The 19,706-nt window shown below is 36.6% G+C and overlaps 1 protein-coding gene across 1 annotated transcript in view; it reads right to left on the bottom strand.

The window, feature by feature from the left end:
• Nucleotides 1-1,389: 1,389 nt before the first annotated feature.
• Nucleotides 1,390-19,706, bottom strand: part of UBE2V2 (ubiquitin conjugating enzyme E2 V2) — a 29,737-nt gene continuing 11,420 nt past the window's right edge. The window contains exons 2-4 of the mRNA XM_058800802.1: nucleotides 14,410-14,555; nucleotides 10,949-11,074; nucleotides 1,390-5,358 (exon numbers count right to left, since the gene is read on the bottom strand). Coding sequence (XP_058656785.1) covers nucleotides 5,212-5,358; nucleotides 10,949-11,074; nucleotides 14,410-14,555 — 419 coding nt within the window. The 3' untranslated portion in view covers nucleotides 1,390-5,211. The remainder of the gene's footprint in view (nucleotides 5,359-10,948; nucleotides 11,075-14,409; nucleotides 14,556-19,706) is intronic.

The raw sequence follows: 19,706 nt of genomic DNA, 5'->3' as shown, positions 1-19,706 counted from the left end.
GTCCACGCTTTTGGTTTATACAGCTCCTCACTGTGGCAGGTTTTGCCAAAACTGAAGAGAAACAAAGTCATCTCAACCTGCTGTACTTCACCAACTGTATGCAACAAGTCCCAACAACTGTATGCAGGAATACTCTATCTTAAAAAAGTAAAAGAGATTAAGAGAATTGGGTTAAGTCATGTGAGGTTGACTTCAAGGAGTACCAAATGCTACATAATTTCCCAAAGTAATTCTGTGAAGCTGAACTGTCACTCCCATACTAACTCAATTTGTATGATGCTGGAAGATCTGCTAGAAACACCTTCTTCCATATCTTCATGACAACTTCACAGCTCTACTGTTTGAGGTGCTCTCATCCTAACTGAAACAGATCTTTATTTCTGTGACAATTGGAAAAACAGAGAAAAATTTTCATGTGCTATTTTCAAGTCAAGTCAGTAAGAGATGTGTTTACCTTTACTGTGTTTCTTCTTTTCTTGGTAATTTTTAGTAGAAATTGCAGAGGGAAATCAAACTCTTCCCCCTCCCCTTGTCATTCCCACATGCTTAAAAAAATAACAATAGGATATAATAATAGCAATAGTAAAACTGAAATAGCCAACGTGTTAAATCACCATACCTACACATTTGTAACAATCAGCAGGGAGCAGAGTGGGAACAAGCACAAATCAGCTTAGGAAAACTTTCATAGTATGACTGCACAGCCATTCCTTCAGTACTTCTGATTTAACAAAGATACAGTTTGGGGTTTTCTAACCCAAACTTCATAAAGTTTCTAAATTATAAACTACAAAACCATGTTTACATTTAATCCATACTGCTTATATTAAAAGCAGAAGGTTGAGATGCTGCTGTTAAGAAGTGGTGAAAAGTCATAAATTAGTATACAAAACACAAATTTTATAAAGAGATCCAAAACACTTCATGTTATATGTGTATTATCTCAACATCTTCCATTAAGTTACCCATTTTATACAGTTTGTCGCTTATATAAATAATTTTAAAAATATTTCTTACTATTTTTAAATGGTAAAGACTAAAAAACTTTATAGAACTGCTTGAACATGGAAATGCTACTTGACAGTTGGCTTATGTGTATTTTAAATAACAGAACTGACTGTACATAAACTTACAGCTCTTTAGAAATTGAGCTGAAAGTATACATCCATTTAAGTTTTAAAAAAAGAAAAAAACCAACAAAATTATAAACCACTACGACAGTAACACTATGGTAATGTAAGAAGTTATTTTGCAGGGAGTTTTTTAAAGCATAAAGTATGTTATTTTTATGCTTCCAGCATTACATCCTTCATACTTTAGCCCATGATCAGTCTGGTCTTCAACAGAAAATGTACAGCATATTGATTCAGGAAGAAGGCAATCAGCAGAACAAGAAACAGAAAAAAAAATTCTCCCACAATTGTTTCAACAGAGAGAGTTAAAACAGATAGATTAACAAGTTTTAAAGCTTTTTTTTTTTAATTTATTATCATTATTATTAAATAAAGACAACAGACAGTCATGTTCCTCCAACACCTCCCCACCTCATAAATCTTTCAAGCTTCACAAATGAGTTCTGAACACATTATTTAGAAACATTGAGGAGAAACATATTTTGTCCCACTGCTTCACATCTATCTGGAATTTTATTCACATAAAAGACCAACAGGAGTTTTAAGTCATCTTTCTTTGGTACAGTAATGCTTATTCAGACTTGCTTAGTACCAGTTTGCTCCTCCTCTAGCAGTTGAAATCAGCCACACCAGGGCAATCTGGCTGAGTTTTCATAAACTAGAGGCCAGAATTCAAGCAAGTAGTAGTCAGACATCCTGCTTCTACCACAGGACAATTATCAGGTGGTCTACTAAGTGTGCCTTCTGCGTCAAAAGAGAGCATAATGTAAGTGTAACATATTTTTAGGCCTTGAGCTATATTGTCCCAAAAGCTACTAAATAGCTACAAACTCACCATATGAGTACCCATGTCAAACACAAACACTTGTCTAAATTATACAGTTGTTACCATTATAGATGATCAATTGTCATAATACGTACTAGAATTTTTCTTTAGGTATCCCCTATACAGTAACAAACATTTAGGAGGAATGTGCACTATGCATTTATTTGATAATAGTTGAGGGATGCACTGCTGACTCTGTCTTGCTTGGTGAAAAGTATTCTCGGCTTGCATTCAGGAAGAGGAAAGCAGTCAAGGCCATTGGTAGCTTCACACCTTGCAATGTTTTTTTCCTTTATTATCTATGAGTAAGGCACATCATTTATAATGTGGCTATTTCCATAGGCTTGCTCATTGTATCTTAAGGTTTAACAAAGTATGAATCATACCATCTTTGGCTTTTTTCTCTGCTTCATAGAAAATGGATCCGTGTGTCAAACAACCAAAACACAAGAACTTTGGCAATGCTTCAGAGCACAAAGCTAGTTTAAATCCCAGCCAATGACCATCAACACAAAAAGAATTATGTATTTAGAGCTTTTCCACTTTGTCTCTCACTCAATTGGCTTCAAATCTGCTTTGCAAGATTTATTTGATAATAGTTCAAATACGGGTTTGAAAAGAAAAAAAAAATACACATTTGGTAACAATGGCAAATTCAAATCTTGCCAAAAGAATGTAACACAAGTTAAATAATCATGAGTGGAAAATTAAAATTCTGTCACCTAAGTAAGTTACCTAATGAGTACTTCAGAATATAAGAAAGAAAATTTGAAGTAAACATTGATCAGACATCAACACTTGCAAAACATTATTTTTCTGGAGGAGAGTAAGCACAGTGCTTCAAAATCTTCTTCAGGTAGTAGAAGTGCTTTGAGGAGGCTCTGAACTTTATGCAGTAGTTGAAGACATTTTAAAATTTCATAATTACACTTCAGACTTGTCCCAGTGTAAGCAAAATAGAAAACCAACACACCTAAGATCACTGCAAGAATATTTTTGTAGTCATCCATATATCACGTACTCCAGTGTCAGAGATCAGCTCAACTCCCTCCAGAACTGATTTTTCCTTTGCAAAATGTATCTGTTTAGAGCTGGATATGCAGATTCTCACCAATACAAATGGACAGATCACCTTGTACCACACACAACCATGCAAACAACAGGCTCTTCTTGATGCTCTGTGAATAAGCCAGTCTCTTAAATTATGTTACCAACCAAATAATAGTCTACAAGCATTCTCTCAACAGCTTCTGTTGTAATTTTCCCCAAAAATTCACATCTCAGAACTGTACAGTTCCATTATTTTAATTGATTGAATATAGATTAGCAGTGTTAGTGTAAGAAAGAAGATTTAATGGCATCAAAGTCATTCCAATTAAAACAAGGAAAAAAAATGTTGCAATGCACTTCAGCCAAACCATCACAAATGATATGTTATATAAATACAGACACGAGGTAGCTGGCAGCTATAAATCCACCAATTCTGGAAGTGCCCAATTTGTCTAAAAAGCATAAATTGACAAATATCAATCAAATCTTTCCATTAAAAAAAATAATACCTAGTTTATTGCTTTTCATTGTTTACATCAGAAACAGGCAAAGGCTTATCAAAGAAAGTTACCTAGCTGTTGATGGCTTTTGATCATATCCACTATTCAAAAGAACCACTAAATAAAACTTTGAATGCAAACAGCTGACTCACTCCCAATGTCACATATTCTCACCAAAATGAACAAAGGTTTGCATTCTCCAAGATGAGGGGCAGGGAAAGAAGACGTAATATCCAAAAGAACAGCATTACCTACTTGCTTATGAGAAATCAGTAACAGAAATAAAACCAGTGTTCCCACCACACAGAACACATTGGAAAAACAGACTGAGGACTGCAGAAAAGGCAGAAAGCTTCTAGCTACAAACACAGTGGCATCACAGCAAATGATTCATCTTAAGCAGATGGAAATATGATGATCTGTAGCACAGGTGTGATTTTTAGTAAAGCTTCCTGAAGTTTCTTTTTTGTGTGTTTCAGAAAAGGCAAAAGCGGAACAGACAAGGAAAAAAGGCAAGTAACATAAAAGAGGAAAAAATGTAAGAAAACAAGACAAAGGACTGAGAAGTAGGACAGACTTCAGCAATATGATCTGAAAACTGCTTAGAGGTCAAGTAAGCAAAGTGAAAGTTAAGCTCATTTCTGGAAAGAATCTGGAGGTGAACTAAAGGGCAGATGGGTAGGCAAGGGGGTTTGTTTTTATTTTGGGCTTAGTTTGGTGTTCGGGGTTGTTTTTTTTAAAATATATTTATATACACACACAGAGAGTGGAAGTTTCTCTAAAGAAGTGATACTACAGATGACAGAACTTACTCCCCTGCAACATATGGAATATCTTGACCTCTCAAGTAAACTAACCATACAAAAGTGATAAGAGCAAAAGGTGCACGTAACACCAGCAGCAATATTATGTTTGGCTTTCCACTACTTCTGCCAGTTACTGTACATATATTACATGACTATTATAGAAATGGCACAGCCTCAGACACTTTCCACAGTTTATTTACATTTTAAGACTAACTTTAATCTCAATCACATATCCATACATTTCCTTTGTTTCACTAAAACTTAAATGCATGGTTTATTAGAACAAAGACTGTAAACAAATATTTGCCATGTCCAATACATGTAACACAGGAGCTGCTTAACAGAAATTAATCCCCCCATTTTATAAATACAGGTATCAAAACAATCCTGAACATACTTTGTGACACTACTAGTAGTCGGCACCCACACCCTTGCAAAATTAAACAAGATGAGCAACGGTATTCACTGTACCTGCTACCTTAAAACAAATTTAACTGCAGCTCTTTTACTAAGCAAGATGGATAAAGCATGCCATTTATATTTTGCCTTCTCCAGAAATCATATTCAGTAACATATATTATTCCACAGCAATCTGACACTTTCTGTCATGCTTTCATCTTGTAAAACCTGAATTCCAATTATAGGCTATTTCAGGCTTATGCTTAAATGACAGTGCCTCAGTAAGAGAAAAAAAATAATTGTGCTGCCTTTTTCTCCCATAGTGCCTGAAAACATATTGGGCATACATATATTATATATATTCTTACAAATGTCCAGGTCATGTATACCAGCTGAAATTCTTTAATGTGTGGGTGTTTGCATTGTGAGATTTAATCAAGACATTACATGAGTAGAAGGTTGTTGTTTTAAGACAGAAGTTTGAGAATCAGCTAAAATTAATTATTGTAAGTTTGTCCCTCTGGAGGTTGTGGAAGCTTCATATTTTCTTTGGACATCATTAGACGTCTTAGCTCTTGAAGTACAACTTTAATGCTATATGAATTTTGCCATTTTGCTAACACTGGTATGCTCCGTGCATCCACCTGGAAAAAGAAGAGAGAAATCTAATTTATAACTGAACACCAAATATCTACATAAATAACTGTTATCGACAGTTGCTCTAAGAAATGGTCTGAGCATTCCCTGACACCTTCTCTGTGGCATAAAGTCCCTGTGTTCCTAAAATATTTTAAGGAAAACAATCATATACTTACAATCATATACACAGATACAGATTCTGCAATAAAATCCATGCAGGTGGACCCTTCCATCTGTGCTGCTACTTATATTAGTGTGAAGGAAAAAAGGATGGTAAGAGGACATCATCAAACTGTTCACTGCAAAACTGAAACTGCTATCTCACAAAATTTATAGGTTTTTTTCAAATTACCCCCAAAAAGAAACAAATTATCACCTTCACTATGCTAATATATGCACCTTTCTAAAGGAACATTTCCCTTATGATTTCTTTGCTACAAGTACTGTTGGTGATTTCTTTCACACAGATATTACACGCTGCTTCTGATACATCTAGAGGCACTACATGTATTAAGAAATGTCTTGAAACACTGAAATAATTGATTTGTAATGCTTGGACATTTCTCAGTTCTTTGCATCCTTCTCACAGTAAGTCATCTTACGGAGTCGGGAAGATTACTGTACATCACTTACCAAGTGGAATATGAACTGAAAGGAAAGGACATGGGACTTCTCCTATGCGTTTATAAAACCTGTGGGACAATTTACACAATTATATTATAACAGGGAGGTTTCCACAGGAAAGTCAGCAATTGAAAGTCATCCTGGGAATTGTTCTGGCAGCAGGTTAATTCCCAACCCCTGCATGGAGGAACTTAAGAGCACAGAGGGGCCTACAGCTGTGCAACTGCAAAGCAGGCCCTGGGGCAGGAATAGGGCTATTGCATGCAACTGGATTCCTTTGGTAGAGTTGCAGCCCATATGGCTACAAGAGTGCTGGAAACCACTGGTTTATGATTTAGGTAGCATAAAACATCAAGAAGTTTCTTATCCCATTTTAATTAGGGCAAGCTGAAAGAAAAAAAAAAACTTGGAATCAGAAATGTTAACACAGATGTTTTATTTCTAGATTATTTGAACTGAGGCTATTTTCAGAACACCAGATGAGACTAAACCTTTTTGTAGGAGGAAACTGAGGCCAAGGTTTAACAATGTGCTGGCTTGGGCAGCAATACTATCCCAAGAAACTTATGTTCCCTCTCTTGTTCCTTTAACAGTGCTACTGCCTATCAGCTCAGTTAAACCATGTACAGGGAAATATTTTGTGATCTGAACTGACAGAACCCACCTAGTTTAAAGCACCACCTTGGAAAGAAGTCCCTAGGTAGGATCCTTGACTTTATTTACAGCTCAGCACTTAAAAGCATTTCTTTTCACACAATGTTCTGCTCAGAGCTGGGAACCCCTTAAAGTCAGCAGAGTTGCCAACAACAACTTGTATCATCAAGCTACAGTAAGAATAGCAGTCAGATGATTTAATAATTATTGCAAACATTTGATAAAAAAGAAAAATACCATAAAAACAAAAAGCTAAACTATGGAGCAACATCATGCCGGTTTAAAATACATGAGTGTATGAGCCAATACAGAAAAAAGTTTGAAAGTTAGCACTGGTGAAATCATCACTGTAATTCCTGTACTATTGCTACTTTTTTAAAGGGGTATTTGGGTTAACGTGGTAGATAGGATGCAAAATGGCTGGAAAGGAAGTTGCCCTGGGACTACAGAAATTAACATCTAACTTCAGTCTGGAAATTCTGCTTTCACACCATCCTCCTTGCCCTTGCTTCTCCTCAATTCTGCCTTTGTCGGTTCCCTCAGGTCTGGACGTCTGCCTCATTACAGCACACAGCAGCCAGTCACCACTGCTGTTCAAATAATGCAGTTCTACAAAGACTGGAACATGAGAGCTGATCACTTACGAGTAAGCTCCTCCTGGTTTTCTTTTTTCCTGGGAATTTGCAACAAAAAAACTCACAGACTGCAAACTCTGCTTTAACATTGCTGTGAATGTTTTCTGACTAAAGACTACTGCAACATGACATTTTAATTGCTTGTTTATCTCCAGTCTCTTTTCTGCAAGTCACCAACTTCTTTCATAACATCTTGCAGCAGTAAAGATTTTGGCTCAGGTTCTGTTTTCTGTCTTGCAGAACTGATTTCCAAGTTAGTGCATAATAAACTCACTTTATGAAGAACAATGATAAGACATTTAAAGACATTTAAGAGAGTGACACAAACTATGTTCAAATCACACAAAAGCATAAGGTAATATTCAAATGCACATCCTGGAACACAGGGAGACATTTCAAGGTCACATAAAAGCTAATAAAGCTGCAAACTGCAATCTGAAGACTATTTAGACTATTTTATTGGGGGGGTACGCCACTGTGGAACCCTGAATAATAAGAGAAGCAATCTATGAAATGCATTATTTTTTTAAACAGTTGAAAATAAAAATAATTTTACACAATTATACAAAGTAGTGTTTACAATGTTCCAAGTAACTTCAACAAGAAGCAGCAAATGTCTACAGCAAACATAGTCAAAGCAGTAACTGGGCAGCTTACAGATTTACAGCTGAGAGTCCTAAGTGATTTAAAAGTAAACAAGTACTACCAGCTGTAAATGGTATCCTAATGAACAGAAGTGATTGCAAATCCTGCAAGATACACTGCTGAGGAGCACTATCACAGATGCAAAAATCAGACAACCTCAAAAGAAAATGGGAAAACAAACAGCACATTAGAATGCAACCTGTGTTATCAATATGAAATAAGTAATTAAGTCTCCAAGAGAAAAGACCCTGTAGCATTAGCAATAATAATCTACAGTTTTACAACAATGATGCCATTAGCACATAAAAACATTTTGTGCAGCTCTACACAAGTACTTAGACTTGTTTTTCTGACCTTAGTAACCTAATTCTGTACACAAATACAGCAGATCCATAGGTAAGTTAAAAAGAAAAAATCTACAAACTTTTTTCTTAACTTGCAGATAAGAAAAGAAAAACAATTTAACGGGGTGCCTCAGAGCACCTTAGTCTTTTGAGATAAAATATTCCTGAACTAGTTCTCTCCTCTCCTGCAGTAAATTTATCAAACAGTGATTCCTGAAGATATGCTGCTGGCAGAAAAGTTACTTACAAACTCCTCTCTCACAGACTAATCAAACAAAAAGTCAATAAAGTTGTACCTGTCAGTATTGATAAACTCATTACACACATGCCCTTTTCATGCAAAGAGTAGAGGAATTTCTGAGTAAAGGGATTTTTAATCAAGAAAGCAGAGAACCATTGCCCACAGAGCAGTATGAGAATAGCTTGCTCAGATCCCTAGTAACTACACTTATCCATCTTTCCCCTGTACCACTCACACTCTAACTCAAGAGAAATTATCACCCTCTAAAACCCCCAGTGTGGGCCCTACTTTCCCACAGATGTTAACTGGCACACAAGCCTACCAAGCTAAGACAAAAAAATTTCAGCTGCTGTTTGTCTCAGGCTTCTTTTCAGCAAGTCACAACTTCTTCCTGACATCTACAAACAATGTGACCAAATGCTGGCCACATGTCAAAACCCAGGGTGCCTGCAGAAGCATGGATAGTAGAGGAATCTGCAGATGAAACCCTGCCATTAATTCAAAGAATTCAAACCACTTATAATCTATTAAATGAAAGATGACCAGAAAGTGGGAGAACACCTTGGAAGAAACATGAAGGAGCTATGAGGAAGCAGCTATACCAACTGCTCCACGATGCTGAACATGCCCCACTCTTTGTTTCACGGTTCCTCTAATGACCACAAAGACAAAATAAGATAAAATGCGAGACGCTGGGACAATGGGGTCATTAAAAATTATATAATAAATGTGTTTTAAATTCACTACTTATGAAAATTGCTTTCATTAAAAATACTACTTATTCCCATTTAAACCCATCAGGAAAAAAAAGAAGTTATGCATTTGCATAGGAAATCCTTCATAATATGTACAAGTTTATCTTCTGGGGCAAAAAATTAATGATGGTTTGATGTAAGATTATTAACTTACTAAAATCAATTTTTCCTGTAGCAGTGAGTCAATTTGAACAGTGCTTTTAAAACAACGACACAGATTTCCTGTCACAGTAGTCACCCTGTTCCTCAGCAAGCTGAGTGAATGTAGACTTTTCCAAACAGAAGCTCAAACTTAGTGGCTTCAGTAAACAAGAGCCTTCAGGCTCTGCTAGTCTAAGGTCCTGCTTCTGAAAACCAACACCTATAGCTTGAGGTATGCAGAGATTAAGCCATGACAGCATATTTCTTCACTGAATCAGAATAATACACGTTCCTATGGTACTAGGAAGAGGTATGAAAATCATCTTCCAAACATACCATAAGCAGCTTTTGCTTCTCACAACTTCTCAATAAACACACACCCTTAGTCAACAAGCCACACTTGTGATTAAGGGCATGAGCTAATTTGCAGATAGCAATTTTAACAGGATATTCAGGTAGAGTAAGATTGTTAGCTACATAAAAGTATTTTCAGAGTAATTTTAGACTATTTCTGAAGCATTAGTGAAATAGCTTTGGATGACCAACCAGAACGCCACTCTACAACCTACAACAGCTCAAAATATCCCCTGAGAACCTCTTCCCCTGCTACAGTCATTGAGACACTTGACCTTCACAGTTCAGTACTGTTAATTACAGAAATGCAAGTCCATCTTTCTTGTAAATATCACGAATTATTTAAAATCCAAATATGCTAATGCACCTTTAGGTATTGCCTTAACCCAACTACTCTGCATTCTCTAAAGACAAATGTACCCACAAATGGTGATTGTGTTTGTGATTGTGCTTCCTGCTGACAGATGCACACACCACTGCAAATGCAAGGCAGCTCACAGCTCCTCTCTGAGCAAAGGGGCACCCCAGTTGCTCACAGTATTTAAGAACCTGGTGAGTAACAAGCTTGCCTGAGCTGCTGCCACAGCTCCTCTGTGAACTCATCCCACCCTAACTGCAGGATCAGTGAAAGCAACTTACTGCAAATTGACCTTTAAAATGCAAGTGATTATCAGCTATATCAAAAGGTCTTAAGACCGAAGCTCAGAATCTCACCTTGGATTTGAATAAACCCAGTATAAAGGAAACAAGAGTATAAATACAACAGTTCATTACATCCAGAGTGAGTCTCATCAGGAACAACCTCAATTTTTAATTAGTGGAAACATCAGACAGAATCTGTAATATTCCTGCTACAATACGAAACTAATCCCCTTTTATAAGAGTATTATGAGGGAAATACCTACACAGAGCTTAAACACTTGTTGTTTTCCTGTTCAAAACTAAAACCTCCATATTCATTTAAAATAAACAACTGTCTTAATATTATAAATAATGCTCATCTCATTGGTAAGCCATAAAAAAACCACAAAGATTTGAAGAAATAGGCCACCAAATTTCAATTTAAATCTGTATTTACACTATAAAAAATAAAATAAATTAAATAGAAAGCTCTGTGCAACATGCATATTCCTCACCTGATTGTCACAGAAATATTTTTAGTGTAAATTAACAACATGATTGATCTTACCATTTCAACTTACCATTCCATTGGAATTATTTATTCCATTCATATTAATTTTAGTAACAAATCTAACTGTAGGAGGTGCTTCTGGGTATTTAGGTCCACACTCTACTTTCAGACTGTATATTCTGTTTTCATAGTTTGTCTAGAAAGCAAAAAAACAGACTAATGCATTTTACTGAAAGCTAAATATTAAGAATTTTTTAAAAACAGAACAAAGGCAAGAGGAATAACAATTATGAAATATGAAATAAATATAAATTTGTTCAAATTGTATACCAACTGAAGGTCTTGGATTACTGACTGATTTCCACTGTTTTGGCAATATTGATTACTTCATGGTTATGCATAAATTACACTGCTTTTTGACTACACCATACACAAGTTTTAATACAATTCTGTTTTTTATTCACATTTGCTCTCATCCTTTCTATCCACCTGCATCCTCAAAACAACACAGTACAGGACTAAGAGAAATCAATTAGCTTTAGGAAAATTACCACCTTCCCCCATAATGAAATATGTAATACTATAAAAAAAAATTGAAATGGAGGAAGACAGAAATGTCAATAATTTAACAGTTAAGATATAAGCAAAACCAAAATAAAAATATAACCTACAAAAGAAACATATCCTGGAAGTAGTTAGCACTACAGAAAATATCTGAAATTTCTGCAGCTGAGAATCACTTGGTTTACTGGAGGATTTATGAGCTTGGACAGTAAAGCGACTGCTAGTTTGCAGATGTCATTCCAAAGTGACCATGGAACAGCTAATTCTAAGTGCAAGTATACTTATATTTGGTTCTATTTTTTTTTATCTTGTCAAGTAGGCCATACCAAAGACTAATGCTTTGCTGGTCACTGATGCACGTGCCTCTGTGTTCCAAAATGAAGATTAACTCCATTTCTACACCTGCTTTTGCACTGGCACAACAGAAAGAGCCAACATGAACAAAAAAGCAGCAACACGCCTCTCAGCTTTCCAGAAGTAGCATCTTTAACCTGTTCTGCATCAGTCAGCTATCACTCACTCTCCAAACAGAAGCATCAACCACACAGCCAAGCATCAAACAACAGGCTAGTCTGTGGTTAATTAAAATGCAGAGTGAAAACAGGACTACTGAAGCACCCTAACCACGTACCATAATTTTTGAGCATGCACAGAGACTGAACAGCAAGCAGGTCACAAAGAAACAGCAAAAAACTAAAGGTTTTCCATTACTCTTTCCCATTACCGTGAGTGTAATTAGGCACTGGACAAGGTTGCCCAGGGAGGCTGTGGATGCTTCAACCCTGGCAGTGTTCAAGGCCAGATGAGATGAGCTCTTGAGCAACCTGGTCTAGCGGGAGGTGTCCCTGCCCATGGCACAGGATGTTGAACATCTTAAGGATGAGCTTAAGGATCTTTAGGGTCCCTTCTAACCCTTACTATTCTGATTCTATGATTAAAAGCTGAAGGCCAGATAGAAGTCATCTTATCCTGCTACAGGTAACATTGCTGCTGCCACAGCCAGAAAACACAGTAACTAAAATTCTCATTATTCATTCAGCCAGAACAATTTTCTTCCCCAGAGAGGGATGCTGTCAGTTACAGTGAAAATAGGCCAAAACGTATATAATTCTGCTCACAACTCTGGAAAAACCCAAGAACAGCACTCATTCTCATTCCCTTATCCAGGTGGCTTCTCAATTTTGCTCAATTTATCAAGTCATTGTTTTACTGCAAGCCAGGGATCCCTGGCCAGCTTCCCAAAAAAACTAAAATTCCATTTTCTGTAAGTCAGAAAAATGTTTCCATTAATTCAAAACAAATCTTAACCTCCTCTCTTGCTGTTGGGTCACCTTTCAAATGAAGCAATAAAAAAACTGATAAGCAATTTATTTTTTTTTTACAACTGTAGTGAAGCCTCATGTGAGAAGAACTTCATGGACAGTATTAGCAACTTTCTCCATGTTTTGCCTAACTGTACCATCTACTTAACTCAGCCAATTCCCAAAAACACTCATCTTCTACAGGCCCTGAATGTAGATATGCAGTTCTTCTCAAGGTGCTGTAACTGGTTTGCGAGCTGGTGGCTTTCACTTTCTGCAGTCACTACATATTGCAAGTCATTCTATCTGCAAGGCTGTGTGTCCCTGAAATGGCACAAGATATATTTTTTGCATACACTCTTATCATAAAGAAAATAAACTCACAAAACTACAAATTGACCAAGACTAAAAATGTATCCCAAGCTGGGCTAAGTACTTTCATTATTTTTTAAAAATACACGGGATCTTCTATAGTAGTATTATAAATATAGTATTATAGACATCATAATCTCTTTTCAAAGATGTGTAGTAGTCTACCTTAGGTTGAACAAGAAAGCAGTCACAGGCAGTGCTGGAGGGTTTTTGGAGAGCCAGGGAGACCCCATGACAGCTAGATCAAAATTTTCAAGTTTTTATCCCAACACATTAGACTACAAACTTTCTTCAAAATGGACTCCAACACAGATTCCACAGAAGCTAATATCCAAAGCACACAGTCATTGCGATTATATATTAAATCTGCCCTCTCCCAGCTGCATCCAATTCTTAGGAGCTCAGCAAGGTCATTCAGGTGTTCAAAGCAGCCTACTGCAAGTGGCAAAGGACTTCCAAAAGAAATCTGAATTACACTGAATCTATCTCTGGAACTCTGCTACTTTGGAAGACATTATTTTCACTGAGGCAGAGCTCTGACCTCTGTCTTGGACAGCTCGTTCCATAAACCCTGCAGCCCCAAGGACACATAAGACAGGTCTCACTCTAGCAGTGAAAGGCACGTGCTAACTGAGGGCTACTTAGATATACTCATTGAAAGGTCTCAGTTACACACTGATCTTTTGCATCATATTATAACCTAGGAGAAAGCGTGCAGTAAGTCAAGTAAAGTCCACTCATATCTAATATGGTTGATACGCACAAGAGGTGATTACTTCTCCTGCATTGTGTCAGTCTAAATGACATTCTACAGACCTTCAAAGGTCAGAAGGATTAGAGGTAATTAGAAGCTGCTAGTCTTTAGGTATGATTCAAGTGAAATTCCAACACTGTTATACTGAAAGACGCAATAAAACTTGTAGAAGTTGAAAATGCATTGCCAGTTTACTACAAAATTGGAATTATCAGGCACATGTGACAAAATAGGGAAAGACAGTTACCTGTTTATTGTACTATCAGTGTACACTTATGTTCAGTAACAGTGGAAATACAGAATTAATATATTCATAACTAAGTAAAATATGTCTCAGATCACAACTGGCATTTACAGACAGCTGCAGAAACAGGGAGGCTAGCCTGAAACACTTACATGCCAGAAAATGAAAAATTATACACTATTTCTACAAATTTATACACTGAATTTTAACTATTCCTTTACACTGTAGAATAGCAACATTTTTTTATTTTGTATTGCCTAAAACCTAACAAAAACTATTTATTTCATCACACTTACCCTTGGTGGCCCAATAATCATTCCTGTCCATCTGGTGAGTGTCATATCTTCATCATCTTCAAGGCCCCAGCTTACTGTACCATCACCCACTCCCTTCTGCCCTTCTTCAAGTTCTTCCAACAAGCGAAAATTACGAGGTACTTTAACTAGAGAGAATGGAACAACGTAATTAATACTGCTCACATTAAGGAAAAGGTAACAACTTCCTTGCGTTTATATGTTACACACTGGCAACTGCTCAATGTATTTTCCAAGTCAAGCAAATATTGCCTGCACAAATTTATTTAGCACTCTAATTGCTTTGAAGTAACTAACTGCTTCACTGGAGGTTAATTGCTACCAAGTAATATCAATACAAGTCATGAAACAGAAAATAGGAGAGCTCTCTTTAGCCTAAAATGGCTTAGTTCAGATTATCTTTCCCAAGCACAGCCTATTTCAAAATCAATTGATTGTCAGTCAAGTTCTAATCAACCAGAATCCACATTAAATCAATACAGCAAATTTACTCCAAAACAAAATTAAAGAATGTAACATTTAACACAGATTATCCTAATAAATGTCAACTGAAGACTGAAATATTTTCACTTGATTACACTCATTTTTAAAAAAAACTCAACAAAAGACTAATATCTGAAAGCAAATTGAAAATCAAGTCTTTTTTAATCTAGTGATTAATACTGCCACTTGCCAGAGGAGAAAAAAAATAAGCACAGAAGCACTGATTAAATTGTTAAAGAGAGATAAAGACATATTCACAACAGAATACAGAGATTAACTGCCTTTACAGAGCACCAACTAATAGTCACTAACCAAACTATAATTACAGGATTTTTATTATTATTAATGAAAAAATGCAGATATTGATAGATATTAAACAACACGATGCTCAATTGCTTTACAGCATCAGCTAAAATGGTACTTCAGCACTGAGGGAAGAAAGGTAATTAACACTTGTGCATGCAATCATGGAATGCTTTTATTTTCAAATAAAATATGCACAATGATGTAGTAACAATAGTATAATACCATAAAACTTCCACTTAGCTACAGCTGCTTATAATTACTTATTTTTTCTTATATCTTCTTACAACTATAGTATTATCCATTATTTTCACTAGAGATCCTTTCCAGTACTGTAAGAATCCAGGTGCTCCATAAAACTAAAAATTAAGACTGGGTACACACAATGTTATTATCAAGTTTGAAAAAGATGAAGGTTAAAGAAAACTGTTTTGCACATCAGTTATTCAGGTTTGCATATCACTGTGATTTCAGGTTTTACATTACCCTAGTCTGTTCTCCAAGCAGTCTCTATGTAAGAAATCAAGAGTTTTAATGTATTATATTATTATTTAGTGGGATAATTGATGCAGATATATAGAACAGTATAGATACACATAGCTTTTAGCAACTCTTCAAATAGCTTATCTGGTAGAACCATAACTTCTCTTAAACAGTGTTTGAAACTTTTTTTTAGTAACACAGACTAGGGAGGCACTTCCAAAAACTGCACAAACTATTGTGTCCAAGTTCTCCAAATTCCCAGGGAAAAGCATTATGAGTACAGTATCAGGACAGTGGAAGGAAATTAAGTCATTCATGTACGGCCTCACCTTCCGTCCTGCCTTGGTGCTGCCACTCATCTGAGCCCTTACTGAGCTCCTTCAGCTTGCTAACTGAGCAGAAAATGACACATTTTGGTCTTCTCACAGCTTAACAAGCCAGCCCAGCCAGCACATGTGCTGAGAGCACCAGCAGAGTACATCAAGAAGCAGATCACATCTCAATTTTTTGACACAGAGCCTTTTAAAAACCTTCACTGAATGCCTTTTCCCATCCTCTGGTCCCACTCTGATTTGTGACAAACATTAAGTGTGTACATTTATGTATCTAATTCTGACTAGAGATGAGAACTGACAATCACACCTCAACCACAAAGTTTTTACTCCACATTCATACATGTTCTGAGGTGAGTCTGCCAAACCAAATGATAAAGTTCTACTTTGCATCACATGACTGAATAGATTCTGATTGGTAGGTGCAGTCTCAAATTAAAAAAACCCACAACAACCTCCACCTACAAACCCATGTACCTTAGCATTCACACATTACTTTAGGCTTCCCCAGCAGCTTAAATCCACCTTTTCTCAGAACCTCTGCTCTGACTGCAGAACTTCTGAGTCACAGTTTAGCTCTTTAAAAAGAACATAAAAGATGGTACCAAAGAGGATTTAAGCTGATTTCTGATTATGTGCCATCACCTTTCAGCACAGCCTGGATGACCCAGCTGCTCACTGTCCCGATGTTGCACGCCTTCTCCCAGAATTCTGTTGCTCTTGCACTAACCAGGCTCCTCTATTAGCCAAATTGTCACACTAATTTAGCAAAAAAAGCTGTTTTTCCTTCAAGCAAAAATCAAATCCAACCAGTTAATCAAGTGAATTGACTCAGGAAAAAAGAACAACAAATGCCAGAGCTGACTGCTGTGGCTCTCAGTGCCTTCCTTTGCAACACCAAGGCTGTGAGGATAAAGGAGCTTTTTCTGACAAAAAGCCACTGCACTGACTCAGCTATATCATAAAACTGTACCCAACACATTAAACTGGAGGAGATGACACTCAAAAACAACAACCCCTTATGATGAACTGACCTGTGTTCATCACATTTTTTTCCATCATATTATCTGTGCTCACTGATTCCCATAACTGCCCAAGGGGAGCAGTGAAGGACTTGGGAAACCTCCAGAACATCTCCAGAAAATAATTTAGATCTGCTCTGAAAAGAGACAAAAGCATCTGAGAGCAAGAGCCAGACTCCCCACACTAACATTCTTATCACTGCTAGAACTAAGTAGCAAAACACTGTTCTGAAGTTAAAAATAAGAATAAAAACACCTTGTGTTAAAAAAAAAATACACAGTAATCCCAACTAAAAACCCAACACACGTGCACACAAAATCCTGTCAATAACAACAAAATTCTCCCCCCCAAAACCCACTAAACTGCTTCTATGTCCCTGGCATATATGACTAATGTTTTATCATCAATACTTCAAACTTCATTAAAGCAATTACTGAATGTTTTCATAGAAAACGTTTATTGCTAGATTTCTGACAAGTGACACAATAATGTAAAAATGAACGCAGTGGATTTAAAACAAATAAACAAACAAACAACCTAACAAAAAACAACCCCTTACTATTATTTATAACTACAGACTTAGAAACTTCCTGCAAAATTAACTGGAATTAAATACTGTCTTGAGCATCCACCCCTGTCCTTGTGCATGCTATTGCACTCTACATGCTTGCTTTGATCATGCTATAACCTTTACACAAAACAAATTTACCTAGCTTGAAGAGTGGAACACACACATAAGATTGTGGTCTCTTCCCAGTAAAAAACAAGAACTTCTGTCTAGAAATCCAGTCAAGGATGATCTGGATTTTCCAGACATTAAGTTTCCTCCTAGTATAAACAGAAAGTAAAAAAATTTCTCTTCTCACTATTTCAGGTATTTCAGAAAGCAGTTTTATCTTTAATCCAGACAATGCAATTCATCAAATATTTACTAAAAACTTTGAAATATTCCTGACTGAATTTGAGTAAGAATCGTTATTTCATTTACAGAATTTGGACAATGAAACATTCTTCTCTTTTCACGTGCAGCTCATTAGCAGTATGAAATTACAGAAAGCAGCACCATTCTTCAGCTGACTACCAGACCTCAGGTGTTCTCCCCAGTGCCACCTGCTCATGGGACCACTAAGCAGCTTCAGGCAGGCACAGACAGGTTGGTTTTACTCTCTGTAACAGGCATTCCTCAGCTAAAGCCTCACACTTCCAAGTGAAGGGGATTAAAGCTGTCAATTTGAACACTGGCAGAACTACAGGCATGGTAAATTCCCCTCAGCAGGCTGTGATTTACAGCTCAATACAACACTGCACCCAGCACAGCTCTTTGCAATGATGGACTAAGGCTCTGCATGGGCAAACATAGATGGTTTCATCCAGATTAAGAAAACAAAAAGCAAAACTTCTCTTTACTTTATCTGCAAAGATCACTTCATTGTGGATTTTTCTGACAAACAGCCTCCTGACACCCCTGCCCAAAATCTGTCACAGGAACTGCCAAACAACTTCTACCAAACTCTCACAAACAGTTGAACTAAATACATTTCACATAAACAAAACATCACTCATGCTTACATATACTAACATCACTCATGCTTACATATACTAATAGTTTTTAATTTAAAAATTGAATCATGAAACTGGACTACACAAATCCATGAAATTATCAGTAAATTTAATACCCTGGAATTAGAAGAGAATGAAAGAAGACTCAGTAAACAAAGCCCCAAATTTAAGCATGAGGGTCTACTTTCATATATCGGAAGCTACTTCAGGCATTACATTCTAAATCACCAAGTTAATAGAAATAAAAAACACACTACCACAAAGGATGAGTGAAGAAAAAAGTTATAGCTATGCTTCGATCCAGAATCTGCATAACCTGAAAAAAAATCAGGAAAGAAAATAAAAAGGAATCTTCAGTGTCCATTAGTAGTACCAACAACTTTCACTAGAGTAACAAATGAGAATTGCCTAGATGAACCTGTTCTTGCTAAACAGAGTTCCCCAGTGGGTAACGTCAGATCACTCAGTGATACAGTGATTTAATCAGCAGCATCAAGACAGAACACACAATTGCACTTATGTGCACTTAAGTCAGATTTGACAGACCTCACTGGATACATTAAATCACATTTTTAAACAGTTCACATGGACACACTCCTGCAAAGAGTTGGCAGTCCAAGCTCCTCACACATCAAATGATTCTTTGCTGTGTAACAGGCAAGAGTGGGATAACCTACACTCTGCTCTTGTCCCTGCAGGTTACAAAGCAAACCATAACCCAAACTTTTAATAGATTAGCTCAGAGTCTAAAGTGTGAAGTTTTCTGTTAGACCTAAAACTATGGTTTTTAGAGTAATTGTCCATAACCAACATTCCACACCAACATTCAGCTTCTCTTAAAATCTTCCTCAGCTCTTGACTTGAATCACTCCTGAAAGTTACCTCAGTACCAGGACCATTTCACCATAGTTAAACCAGCACACCCCATACTACCAAGACTCCAAAAGACAGCTCTACAAACAAATCCTAACGTGCACACAAGAACAAGTTATATCAAAAAATCCTACATTAACACAATCAGATACTGTCAGGGATGCTATTCTTCCTGATTGAGATAGCTGTGTCAAGGAGTCTGTAGTATGAAAAATTTTGAAT

The sequence above is a fragment of the Ammospiza caudacuta genome, chromosome 1 (assembly GCF_027887145.1).
Source record: "Ammospiza caudacuta isolate bAmmCau1 chromosome 1, bAmmCau1.pri, whole genome shotgun sequence".
In the NCBI taxonomy this organism is placed as follows: Eukaryota; Metazoa; Chordata; class Aves; order Passeriformes; family Passerellidae; genus Ammospiza; species Ammospiza caudacuta.
This window is presented reverse-complemented; position numbering and strand designations above follow the sequence as displayed.